The 14388-nt window shown below is 40.7% G+C and overlaps 1 protein-coding gene across 1 annotated transcript; it reads right to left on the bottom strand.

The window, feature by feature from the left end:
• Nucleotides 1–2010: 2010 nt before the first annotated feature.
• LOC115117576 (large ribosomal subunit protein eL18) lies at nucleotides 2011–10080 on the bottom strand. Its single transcript, XM_029646054.2, has 7 exons — nucleotides 9960–10080; nucleotides 9133–9219; nucleotides 8814–8921; nucleotides 4751–4849; nucleotides 4255–4378; nucleotides 3873–3942; nucleotides 2011–2146 (listed from the first exon to the last, which is right to left on the bottom strand). The coding sequence occupies exons 1-7, from the start codon at nucleotides 9960–9962 to the stop codon at nucleotides 2071–2073; spliced, it is 567 nt and encodes a 188-aa protein (XP_029501914.1). The 5' UTR covers nucleotides 9963–10080; the 3' UTR covers nucleotides 2011–2070.
• Nucleotides 10081–14388: the final 4308 nt, after the last annotated feature.

Raw genomic sequence — 14388 nt, 5'->3', positions numbered from 1 at the left:
ATGTCCTGCTTCTAAGTTTAGAGTGGTGCGTATGTGTTTCACAGTCGATACAGTTTTATATTGTTCCAAAAGGTGAGTGACTCTTTGGCCAGTTGCAGAAGTGAAAGCAGGGCAGCAAACTCGTGAGAGATTGTGGTTCAAACTGGATTAGGCAATCTGTGTGCATGCATTATCCCCATGTCTAGGATTCCTTGAAGTCATGCCATGATGGCTAAACCACGCTGATTTAGAAATCACACGTTCCTGACATCTGTGCTCACTGATGCGACAACCTAATTTGGGTAAATGAACCGGTTAATTACCATATATGCCTAATGAAATTAACAGAGTTTGGTGGACACATTGACAGATGGCGTTTATCCAGACAGTCTTGAGTCTACTTACTCTCTTTCACAATTTGTAACCAGTGGAAGTATGATTCATTGACGGATTAGCCTACTAGACAGATTCTTGCCCAGGACTGGCTTCGGCAGGCATAACTTGTAGCGACCTTCAAATATAGTTTACTCAGTCATCACCAATTGCTTCTTTACATTGTTACTAGTGAAATACTATGGACTGAAAACACAATGTGCTGGTTAACATGTAACCTGGAAAACTTTAATTCGAGTTAAGTGTCTATCATTCAGATTCAGCCATCATAGGCTATATAAAACGGACCCATAAGAGGCTTCCATTTAAGTATGAACTGTTACGATCAGTCGATTACCTTTATCTAAGATGCTGGCACAATCAAGACTTGGCAGATATGCAGCCTCTGATTAAAGAAAAATGCATTTGCTCGTGCGGGTACCTTGGTGCATTTGCAGGGTGGCGGGTATCTTGCACACAACATTGTTTAGAAATGTGTGATCCTTTCTCAAGTGGCTAGCTAGTATGATAGAGCGACTGACAAATAACGTTGGCTTTAGAATGAAGCCATCGAGCTACTAGTTTCGTAGCGATCTAACGTTAGCAAATGACAAGCGTTAACTACAGTTAGCTAGTTAACGTTAGTTAGGAATATTGATCATTGCTCAGCAGTCTGTGTGTGACTCTTACAAGCTAGTTAGCTACTTCGGACGTTTCAAAATGTTAGTTACCCATGTTGTGTTGAATGGTCGCTACAGTAGTCATCGCCAGGGAATACAGTATACAAAGCAGTTAACGTTCAATTGGGGTTAGCAGCAAGCTAGACAATATGAGATATCCCAACTTGTTACAGTAGTGGATAGCATGCTAGCCAACAATGCTGTTGAAAATGATGTATTGGCTAGCTAGAACGTTATAAACGCAACTGGTTGTTTATCCTGGCTAAAAACTCGGTCTAGCCACAATATCTTACGTTAGCAGCGAGGCGCTAGCCATCATTTTGTCATTAGCTAGCTAAACAATGTCATTTCACTAACGTCAGCTAGCAACAATATGCTGGCTAGCTAGGAGGTAACGTACCTATTTAATACTCAATTGGTAAAATAATAACCGTGGGAATATTATCTGTATAGACTTAAACTCGTAATTACCTCATTCTACCTCCCCGGCTTGCTTGTTCCGTAGGACGCCTGTGGTTATCCTCCAGGAAGCGTGTATGAAACACCGGAGGACTGGATAGTTTGAGCGGCGGGGAGGAAGTCCAATCCTGATAAGGAAAGACATTCTGGACCTACCGACATTCTCCAATAGTTAACTGCGCCAGTGCACCGCATTGTGGAGTCCACAGATAGTGTCATGATCGACTGAAAGTTACTGAGGACAAGACTGGACTCAATCAGTCTAGTCAATACGGTCTAGGCTAGACTGTCCATGCTTCCAATGCACTCATCACCTGTCTAAATAAAAATATTACACAAGACATTGAAAACCAATTATTAATAGTACTACATGTTATAAAACGGTCTAGGAGTGAATAGTAACAGTAGCTTGATTCAAGTTGTCCATCAGGTTTGCACAAGAAAATGTCTACCTAGTGAAGTACTACGCAAGCGCAACAAAGCTAATTAAAAAAAAAAAAAAAATGGATAGAGACATTGATTCATTTTGTATTGCTATCTTTATTTGTATCAGATTCCATGTAAAACAAAAAAAGACTTTTTAGGCCTTGTATCCACGGCTGGATCTGCGCCCACGAGCACGTTCAAACTTCCTGCCCTTGGAGCGAATGTAGGGCCTGAGGGAGAGAAGAGATATTCCATTAATTCAGTGTTTATAAGTGTTTCAAACAACTTCCTAGATTCTGCAGATAATGCAAATCTGGCACATGGCACATTTGCATTAATGTTGATTATGTGCATTGTCCAACTCAATGTAAAAACAAAGCAATTAGTCTGGGGACAAAACTAGCAAAATACAGCTAGGCCTAATGTATTTAAATTATGCATTTTTCCTTCTCCGTCCTTGAAGTAATCACTGATATGATATAACTGGGTTGGAGAAAGTGAATCTAGTGGAACCCAGGTGTATACATCTTTAATATTTCGTAAATAAACATTAAGTCCCAACAAATTTCTCTACACCAATAAATGTTTTATTTGGATCAGAATGATCCGGATTCTGGAATCCTCCATTTTGCAATTCAAGATCAATCTGGACATTTTTGAAAAATAAATAGAAAATAAATCAGATGGATCATTCTGCTCAAGACGCCACAACTTCAAGATCACTGAATCCAGATGTTCAGTGCTTTGAACAGGCCTACCTACCCCTCGCCATCTACTGGACAGGTTATGGCACTACCACTAAACTGTCATAGGGAACCCGAGAGGAGTAAACTAATGTATATAGTGCCATTTGTATTTATATAAGATTTGTGCTACTTGTACCGTAAGATTTTCACTGTATCCTGCAATTACACCTGCAACCCCTGTAGGTGACGATTAAACACGGAATCAAAAAGGTACATGCATTTACTTGCAGGGACGCAAACTGGCGAGGGCCCAAAAACAGAACAACATTTTTGTTACTCGTGATTTTCAACGATGTAAAGTCGCACGCGTGACTTTCTCCTTTATGGTAGTGTCTCTCAGTCTACATAACCGCAAAGCCTAATCAGACTGGCCTGTGCTCTTACAAGCTAAATGAAAAGATGAATTAATCCAACATAATAGAAGGACCATCACTGTCTGCACAGTGTACACCCCCCCCAAAAAATTTAGTTCAGATCTACATGATTCACGTGGATGACCTATTTTGAAATCATACCTGTATTTGACACTTCTCAATACAAACAAATTGCCACATTCAGTACCTATACTGCAGTCAAATGAATTCAGATGTAAGAGTATTTTAAACCTCCTCACCTTAGTTATATTGACATATCTTGGTTGTAGTGCCTTTCACCTTTATAAACCCACCCTGAATGCACCCTTCCAGTGGGATCAGGAGGATCGCCATCTAATACAACCCTAATTAATCACTGCCTTTTTGAGTTTTGAAAAATGCAAAAACAAATATCCTGATTTGGTACAGAGGATCCAAATCTCATTTACCAGTTTTGAAATACTAAATTCTAATAATTCAATCCGATTGCCGTTTTTTAACACTGGGCTCAGGGGCTAATTCAGTCAGGTGCAACATATAGATTAGAACACTGCAGACAAACTGACAATTGTTTCTACATGACAAGAGAAACATGGTTGTCCTTCTCTGCACAATGCACACCTAATATCCTCATTCTAAAGTAGGGCTCTCCACAACAAGCCCCTGTACTAACAAAACATCTTATCGAAGTTCTCAATATTCACAAAGTGTCCTCCGTTTAAAAACATTGGTGATTTTCAGTGAAAACCAAACTGGAACGAACTTGTCAAACCATTTGGAAAACATTCTCTAAATTGATAGATATTGAATGAAACCCTAGGAGAGCAGCAATCTCATGAAAGGGGTACAATACTCACTTGGTGTGACTGTGGGGGGTTCCACAGGCTTTTCCAAAATGCCTGTACACCTCTCTGCCCTTGCGGGGTCCTGAAAGAAGGAAAACAAGTGAGTTTCAGACCAGAGTAACAGGGCTGTCACTATTCAATAGCCACAAAGCCAAAATTGCCTATGATGTAAAAATGAATGAACACAAAATTAGCCTTTTAGCCTTAATTTAGGCAGATTTAGGTTAGCAGTATAGTTAAGGTTAGATTTAAGAGAAATTGTAGAAATAGGCATGGTTTAGAAATAATCTGACTGTGGCGGTGATAACAGTAACAGGACTGTAGAGCAAAGGTATACAGAATATTCCCAGCATAACTTTAAACTTGAACATTGTTAAACTAGTAGTGTTCTTACCTGACAGCAGCACGGTGCCCTGTCCTTTGGGGGCAGCCAGAGCCAGCTGGTCAAAGGTCATGACCTGGCCTCCGGCCTTCAGGATCCTGCGGCGAGCGCCGTCAGTCACCTTCAGAGCGCACACCTGAGGGAAGGGAGAACAGAACACGTTTAGCAACTCATGTTAGTACTTAATTCATTTTCAGTGAAGTAGTCTAACCCTAGTGCGGAAGAGCTACCCAGTTACAGGGTGGGAAGGCTTTTGTTGTTGCCCAACACCAGGTCAAAATAGTCAGGAGTGTATTTACCCCACCGATTGTTGCAAAACATTTCTTAAAATGGAAGCAAAGGGAATGGGAAGGGACCTACCTGACTTGTCCAATAAAAACGCTAGTTTTGCTTCCATTTGGCTCTTTAACATTTTCCGCAATAAATACACCCCAGGTTAAACCAGATGTTAGTGCTAGAGCAAAAGCCTGACCCAAACAGGCATCTAGTAAGTTAAAACAACCTTTACCTTTAGCTTGGGGATATCCTGAATTCTGACATCATCAGTGACGGTTCCCACAACAACTGCGGTTCTGTTCTCACGACCAGGCAGTTTCATCTTACGGATCTGAAAAGGACGGCAAATAGTTCAGAAGAGGGACAACCGCCACACAGTAAAGATAAATACTAAGATGCTTTCACTTAGCTGTGTATTCATATCAATAAATCTGGAAGGACATTGTCCCGGTTTCCCGATAGCAATGGAAATTGGGCTAACAAGGGTTAATTGATGCATCGTTCCTACAAACTGGCGAATATGTAACACGAGTTTCCCAAAAACACCACGCTGAGAGAACGTTTGCAAAGTGCATGGTTGGAGCTGCCTCAATACTGATTGGAACGAAAGAAAGGCAGTGCAGCTCTCAGATCAACTTTCTCCATTCAAATCATACTGACGACAGATCAGATCCTAGTGGGATATTACCACTTGACTACAAATATTTAGACAGTTTTGTCTAATGCTAACCCAATACTAATGCACCAAATAAGATGTCATCATTGGTATAGAGAGAAATAGTCCTATAAATACTATATTAACTACACCCTAAAACCTCTTACCTTGGAATATTGAAGTCTCATGTTAAAAGGAACCACCAACTTTCATATGTTCTCATGTTGAGCAAGGAACTTAAACGTTAGCTTTTTTTTTTATACATGGCACATATTGCACTTTATCTTCTCCACCACTTTGTTTTTGCATTATTTAAACCAAATTGAACATGTTTCATTATTTATTTGAGGCTAAATTGATTTTATTTATGTATTATATTAAGTTAGAATAAGTGTTCATTCAGTATTGTTGTAATGGTCATTATTACAAAAAATGGCCGATTAATCAGTAGCGGCTTTTTTTGTCCTCCAATAATTGGTATCGGCGTTGAAAAATCATAATCGGTCGGCCTCTACTCTCCAATTCAGAAGTATTGTTGGTTTGACTGATAGGAAGGCCAGTACAGTGATATGTTGCGTGGTTCTAGGTTGGATATTGTCCACTCTACTTCCTAGCAGTCACACTAAAGGACAGACAACATATCTACCGCAGTCCAAAATCTTTTGACAGCTGGACATTTCCATAAAATATGCATTTGTGTACCAACCTCACCGCAGCCATGCCAACACAATTCTGAAAGGCTTTGATCCATTTTTTAAAAACCTGTGAGGTGTAATATAAGCCTATGTAAGAACATTGGAATCATTTTATACCTGACACGGAACCCAAACCGGCTGCGCGTGTGCGCCATCGTGCATAAATTTATTTTGTCCCCCTAAACCAAATACGATCACGACACGCAGGTAAAAATAGCAAAAGAAACTGAACCAATGACATTAATTTGGGGAGAGGTCGAAAAGCATTAAACATGTATGGCAATTTAGCTAGTTAGCTTGCACTTGCTAGCTAATTTGTCCTATTTAGGTAGCTTGCTGTTGCTAGCTAATTTGTCCTGGGATATAAACATTGAGTTGTTATTTTACCCGAAATGCACAAGCTCCTCTACTCCGCAAATTAATCCACACATAAAACGGCCAACCAAATCGTTTCTAGTCATTTCTCCTCCTTCCAGGCTTTTTCATCTTTGAACTTATATGGTGATTGGCATCTGAACGTTCATAGTATTACCACGACTACTGGCAAAACAGTTAGTCTTTCAATCACCCACGTGGGTATAACCAATAAGGAGATGGCACATGGGCACCTGCTTCTATAAACCAATGAGATGGGAGAGGCAGGACTTTCAGCGCGATCTGCGTCAGAAATAGAAAGGAGTTCTATTTTAGCCCTTGGCATCGCAGATGCTCGTTGGCGCGCACGAGCAGTGGGTGCAATAATTTAATAACATGGATTTCTAAATTGATTTGGAACGCGCGCGACGTGTCCGGTCTGCATGTTACAGTTGTTCCATATCGTATCCCACTCTACTGCGGTGAGAGATACACACAAGTCCTGTTCCCAATGTGATGGAGTAGGGATGTTGCTGTTTGGGGAGGAGAGACCAACCAGCTTGTATAAGGTGGAAACCATTCCTTTCCCATTAGCAACACCCCTTAGTTTGTTGTCCATCACTTTTAGATCCCACATCAACACCATGAGGAATTAGATTATTGATTTGAGTTGCAAATAAGGTAGAAATGCCCAAGCCAAACTCTGCTATCAACTCTATAAAATGGTTTGACAATCAACATCCCTTACGACTTGCCCCACCTGACTGATGTTTTGGCATAGCCAGGTAATATTAGCCAATGTTTTCTCCCTGTAGTAAACAAGGGGTTGTTCCATATTGGAAATGAGAGATGCTTCATAGATAACCTTTATGAAGTATCTTTGCCACGTCACATGAAAACTCAAGTGGGTTATCTTACAGTAGCACTTGGGGTAATACCATAATGATGATATAGAGATCAAATTACTGTCACAAGACAAGTAATACAAATAAACAGGAACAGCTAATCCACACTTGCTTCTTGACATGGACAGTTTATGGTTAATTATTGGTTTCTTATCTTTCCACAATAAGCCAGAAAATAAACTACACATCTCTTTAAACCAGTACTGAGGGAATTGAAGGGGAGCAGCATTTTCACTTTTGGATGAAAAGCATGCCCTGAGTAAACTGCCTCCTACGCAGTCCCAGATGCTAATATATGCATATTGTTATTAGTATTGGATAGAAAACACTGACGTTTCTAAAACTGTTTTTTGAACTCAGCCCCTATCGAATACAGTGGGATATGGGCCATTTTGCACTTCCTAAGGCTTCCACTAGATGTCAACAGTCTTTAGAACGTTGTTTCAGGCTTCTATTGTGAAGGGGGGGGGGGGGGGCGAATGAGAGCTGATTGAGTCAGAGGTCTGGCAGCAGCCTCGATCTCAGTCACGTGCATTCACACGAGGTAGCTCTCGTTCCATTGCTTTTCTACAGACAATGGAATTCTCCGGTTGGAACATTATTGAACATTTATGATAAAAACATCCTAAAGATTGATTCTATATGGTGCCTAATACTTGTATGTTTGAGAAATTGGATTTATGAGAGTTCTGTTGATTTGTATTTGGCGCCCTGCAATTTCATTGGCTGTTGGCAAGGGGTTCCACTAGTGGAACCAGGTTAACATCATCCCTAATGAGCTGTATTGCCCTTGGTATCGTACAGCTGGGATTTGACAGTGTTAGTATGATATCATCAGCGTTTAAGTTGGTTTTGAAGTCATGACCACTCAGTGATACCACTTATATCCCCCTTAGCCTGTTTTAATGCGGTCATCTCGGTTTCCATTGTAAGATTATTTTTTTTTAATCCTTTGCTCATTTGTAACAATAAAGACATTTGCAACTTTGTATTTGTAGTCAACTTTGTTCTGAAGTTATCTGCGGTCAGAAACATCTAGATTCCATGTTTAGCGGAGATCTGTATAAAGTGACGCAGATGAGCAAAAAAAAGCATCCAACAACGGACACTGTAAATAACGAGCCGTTTCAAGTCCAATTGTATAGTAACGACGGTTTTGGGTCTTAAGATGCATTTGGGAAACTGGGCCATTAGATTTAAATCATTTAGCAGATGCTGTTATTCAGAGACACTTAGAGGAGAAATAAGTGCATGACAGACTTTTCACCTAGTGGGCTTGGAACCAGCGACTTTTCGGTTAATGGCCCAATGCTCTTAAATTACTAGGCTACCTGCCACCCCAACTGGGACATGTTCAAGAAGCCACGTATGAGGTGGAAAGATCTCCAGCTCACTGAAAAGGTACCAAATCATCAGAAGGGAAATTAACCATGACATAAGAGTCAACGGTCAAAAGAAAATCATAACTAGAATGTTTGAGCAAGGAAGTGTAAATACCAACAACAATAAAGCATTGTAGCGCAACAGGCATAAGCAGGAGTACCAGCTGAAGTTGTCCTCCCACTTGTACTGTTGCCCTCTTAGGTCTTTGAATCTGTGAACTTGACTGCCATTCAATTGAGTTGATTGTAGCAATTTGATTCTGTAGCAGGTTAAAAACACAGCAAAGGGACAGATGTAACTCACCATGCGGGACACTGATATCGGAGGCCTGTGGGTCCTGCTCATGAAGAGCCTCCTGAGGACCACCTTGTTGAAGGGAGCAGTGGAGCGACGGGCCAGGAATCTGTACAGCTGTGGGGACGAGAACATAAACATTTATTAAGTAGAAACTATTGACTACTCAATGTAAAATGTTAACAAGGGTTACTCTGACCTATGTGCTGCATAGATTATCCAATTAACCAAAAAAAGGTCCAACATCAAGATGGGAAATCAACAACTTAGTTGTCGGACTACTTGTTTACATGGCAATGCCTTAATGTATAAAGGTTGCGACACTTACCTTGACCAGGAGCCTCAGGTAGATATCCTGACTCTTGGGCTCCTTTCTGTGCACCTTACGGTCCTTGTTGTGTCGGATGTCAACTCCCTGTGAATAGATGGTGCAGGTAAATACATGAGAACTTGCCATTCACGCGCCGATCAATTAAAAACAGAATTATTAGTTACACAGTTTTAATGACATTGCTGATCACTGTGCCATGAAAATGTACCTTTGCATGCTTCTGAACCCTATGCTTTATGGCTAGACCTCAAACGATCGATCACGTCTACTGACGTTACAGTGTAACTCATACCTAAACAGCACCCAAATCATTCATACCCAACTTGAATTTGGCAGCATACCGTGAAGCATAACGTTACAGTCTCATACACAGAGGCTAACTAGCGATCCAGCGAAGTAGCGATAAGTAGCATAGTTCACCAACACTGGTCAAATGGCACGTTTTCAATTATGGCCATCTACCTAGTCAGGTAGCCGATACAATCTATTTTGGAGAAGTCTCAAAACGAAGATACAAAAGTTACCGACATTTCTCGAAAAGCAGTACCGGTATTTCAATATCTTGTGTCTAAGTTACACGCTGTCTTTCGGGAATTAGTGAGAATACCCGGTAGCAAGTCAACTACTGTGACTCTAACCACCGGTAGTGAAGGACTGAACCGTATCGTTAAAACGCCAAATAGTATATCAATACCATCCGGAATTCAAACCAAAGACATCAAGGCAATTAGATACATGGAAATGGTTGAGTTGTGCTACTGTAAAAGTGAGGATGGACTCAGATTATCAAGTCAGTTAGCGATGTTTTCATAAACTGTACCTACCATCTTGGACTCAGAGTGGAAAGGGAAAAGGAAGAGTCGCTGTCTCGCGATAAAGACTTCTCCGCGATTGCGGAGGTCACACGCGTTTTCGTTGGCTGTTCTGCTATTACTTCCTGTGTGATCACCAAGTCGTCAAAAAGTCATTATATTTCTATTTTATATGATTCTATTCGTTAATTAATTTGATCCATTCATCATTTGTGTATAGGCTAGTGTGAAGTGACTTTCTATCCAATAAATACACTATGTGGAAAACAAATTAAATTTCAAAATACAGTCTATTATATTTTATCATGTGATTTACATACAATTAATAATCAATTTTCTTAACCAAACAGAAAAGTGAACTCACTTCTCTTCTTGTAATTTCTCAGGCTCATAATTTTTTAACTTTATAAAATATTTAAATAAGTATGTTTTGTGTCAGAATTCATAGCTCCAGCTTTGAGAAAAAACAATACATATCTCATATATACAGTACCAGTCAAAAGTTTGGACACACCTACTAATTCAAGGGTTTTTCTTTATTTTTACTATTTTATACATTGTAGAAAAATAGTGAAAACATCACAACTATGAAAAACACACGTGGAATCATGTAGTAGCCAAAAAAGTGTTGAAAAAAAAATCAAAATAAATTTTATATTTGAGATTCTTCAAAGTAGCCAACCTTTTACTTCATGACAGCTTTGCACACGCTTGGCATTCTCTCAACCAGCTTCATGAGGTAGTCACCTGGAATGCATTTAAATGAACAGGTGTGCCTTGTTTTTATTTATTTAACCTTTATTTAACTATGTTAAAAGTTCATTTCTGGAATTTCTGTCCTTCTTAATGCCATTGAGCCAATCAGTTGTGTTGTGACAAGGTAGGGGTGGTTTACAGAAGATAGCCCTATTTTGTAAAAGACCAAGTCCAAATTATGACAAGAACAGCTTAAATAAGCAAAGAGAAATGACAGTCAATCATTACTTTAAGACATGAAGGTCAGTAAATGCGGAAAATTTCAAGAACTTTGAAAGTTTCTTCAAGTGCAGTCGCAAAAACCATAAACTATGATGAAACTGGCTCTCATGAGGACCGCCACAGGAAAGGAAGACGCAGAGTTACCTCTGCTGCAGACGATTATTTGAACTTCAGATTGCAGCCCAAATAAATGCTTCCACAGAGTTCAAGTAACAGACCCATCTCAACATCAACTGTTCAGAGGACACTAAGTGAATCAGCCCTTCATGATCGATTTGCTGCAAAGAAACCAATACTAAAGGACACCAATAATAAGAAGAGACTTGTTTAAGCAAGAAACACGAGCACAAGCAAGTCTCGTGGAAATTTGCTACTTTGAAGAATCTAAAATCTATTTGGATTTTTCAACATTTTTTGGTTACTACATGATTCCGTATGTGTTATTCATAGTTTTGAGGTCTTCACTTTTATTCTACAATGTAGAAAATAGTAAAAATAAACATACATATATATCTATATATATAAACAGTTGAAGTCGGAAGTTTACATACACTCACATCAACACCTTTATCCCAGAAACCGCCCAAACAGATCCACAGATGATGCAATCTCTATTGCACTCCACACTGCCCTTTCCCACCTGGACAAAAGGAACACCTATGTGAGAATGCTTTTCATTGACTACAGCTCAGCGTTCAACACCATAGTACCCTCAAAGCTCATCACCAAGCTAAGGATCCTGGGACTAAACACCTCCCTCTGCAACTGGATCCTGGACTTCCTGACAGGCCACCCCCAGGTGGTGAGGGTAGGTAGCAACACATCTGCCACGCTGATCCTGATGCGTGCTCAGTTCCCTCCTGTACTCCCTGTTCACCCACGACTGCATGGCCAGGCACGACTCAACACCATCATTACGTTTGCTGACGACACAACAGTGGTAGGCCTGATCAACGACGAGACAGCCTATAGGGAGGAGGTCAGAGACCTGGCCGGGTGCTGCCAGAATAACAACCTATACCTCAACATAACCAAGACTATGGAGATGATTGTGGACTACAGGAAAAGGAGCACCGTGCACGTCCCCATTCTCATCGACGGGGCTGTAGTGGAGCAGGTTGAGAGCTTCAAATTCCTTGGTGTCCACATCAACAACAAACTAGATTAGTCCAAACACACCAAGACAGTCGTGAAGAGGGCACGACAAAGCCTATTCCCCCTCAGGAAACTGAAAAGATTTGGCATGGGTCCTGAGATCCTCAAAAGGTTCCACAGCTGCAACATCAAGAGCATCCTGACCGGTTGCATCACTGCCTGCTACGGCAATTGCTCGGCCTCCAACCGCAAGGCACTTCAGAGAGTAGTGAGTACGGCCCAGTACATCACTGGGGCAAAGCTGCCTGCCATCCAGGACCTCTACACCAGGTGGTGTCAGAGGAAAGCCCTAAAAATTGTCAAAGACCCCAGCCAAACAGTCATAGACTGTTCTCTCTACTACCACATGGCAAGCGGTACCGGAGTGCCAAGTCTAGGACAAAAAGGCTTCTCAACAGTTTTTACCCCCAAGCCATAAGACTCCTGAACAGGTAACCAAATGGTTACCCGGACTATTTGCATTGTGTGCCCCCCCCAACCCCTCTTTTACGCTGCTGCTACTCTCTGTTTATCTTATATGCATAGTCACTTTACCTATACATTCATGTACATACTACCTAAATTGGCCCGACCAACCAGTGCTCCCGCACATTGGCTAACCGGGCTATCTGCATTGTGTCCCACCACCCACCAACCCCTCTTTTTACGCTTCTGTTCCTCTCTGTTCATCATATATGCATAGTCACTTTAGCGATACCTACATGTACATACTACCTCAATAAGCCTGACTAACAGGTGTCTGTATATATCCTTGCTAATCTTTTTTCAAATGTCTTTTTACTGTTGTTTTATTTCTTTACTTACCCACACACACACACACACACACACACACACACACACACACCTTTTTTCCCCGCACCATTAGTTAGAGCCTGTAAGTAAGCATTTCACTGTTGTATTCGGCGCACGTGACAAATAAACTTTGATTTGATTTGACTTAGGTTGGAGTCATTAAAACTCGTTTTTCAACCACTACACAAATTTCTTGTTAACAAACTATAATTTTGGCAAGTCGGTTAGGACATCTACTTTGGGCATGACACAAGTAATATTTCCAACAATTTACAGACAGATTATTTCACTTATAATTCACTGTCTCACAATTCCAGTGGGTCAGAAGTTTACATACACTAAGTTGACTGTGCCTAAACAGTTTGGAAAATTCCAGAAAACTATGTCATGGCTTTAGAAGCTTCTGATAGGCTAATTTACATAATTTGAGTCAATTGGAGGTTTACCTGTGGATGTATTTCTGCTGAGGAAGGAGACGCGTTCTGTCTCCTAGATATGAAAGTACTTTGGTGCGAAAAGTGCAAATCAATCCCACAACAACAGCAAAGGACCTTGTGAAGATGCTGGAGGAAACAGGTACAAAAGTATCTATATCAACTGTAAAAGTCCTATATCGACATAACCTGAAAGGCCGCTCAGCAAGGAAGAAGCCACTGCTCCAAAACCACAATAAAAAAGCCAGACTAGGGTTTGCAACTGCACGTGGGGACAAACATCGTACTTTTTGGAGAAATGTCCTCTGGTCTGATGAAACAAAAATAGAACTGTTTGGCCATAATGACCATCTTTATGTTTGGAGGAAAAAGGGGGAGGCTTGCAAGCCGAAGAACACCATCCCAACTGTGAAGCACGGGGGTGGCAGCATCATGTTGTGGGGGTGCTTTGCTGCAGGAGGGTGTGGTGCACTTCAAAAAATAGATGGCATCATGAGGATGGAAAATTATGTGGATATATTGAAGCAACATCTTAAGACATCAGTCGGGAAGTTAAAGCTTGGTCGCAAATGACTCTTCCAAATGGACAATGACCCCAAGCATACTTCCAAAGTTGTGGTAAAATGGCTTAAGGACAACAAAGTCAAGGTATTGGAGTGGCCATTACAAAGCCCTGACCTCGATCCTATAGAACCTTTGTGGGCAGAACTGAAAAAGCATGTGCGAGCAAGGAGGCCTACAAACCTGACTCAGTTACACCAGCTCTGTCAGGAGGAATGGGCCAAAACTCACCAACTTATTGTGGGAAGGCTACCCAAAACGTTTGACCCAAGTTAAACAATTTAAAGGCAACGCTACCAAATACTAATTGAGTTTGTAAACTTCTGAATCACTGGGAATGTGATGAAAGAAATAAAAGCTGAAATAAATTATTATCTCTACTATTATTCTGACATTTCACATTCTTAAAATAAAGTGGTGATCCTAACTGACCTAAGACAGATAATTTTTACTCTTATTAAATGTCAGGAACTGTGAAAAACTTTAAATGTATTTGGCTCTGACTTCAACTGTGTAAATAT

The sequence above is a fragment of the Oncorhynchus nerka genome, unplaced genomic scaffold (genome assembly GCF_034236695.1).
Source record: "Oncorhynchus nerka isolate Pitt River unplaced genomic scaffold, Oner_Uvic_2.0 unplaced_scaffold_2221, whole genome shotgun sequence".
NCBI lineage: Eukaryota > Metazoa > Chordata > Actinopteri > Salmoniformes > Salmonidae > Oncorhynchus > Oncorhynchus nerka.
The sequence above is the reverse complement of the archived record's forward strand: the minus strand, read 5'-3'. Positions and strand labels throughout refer to the sequence as shown.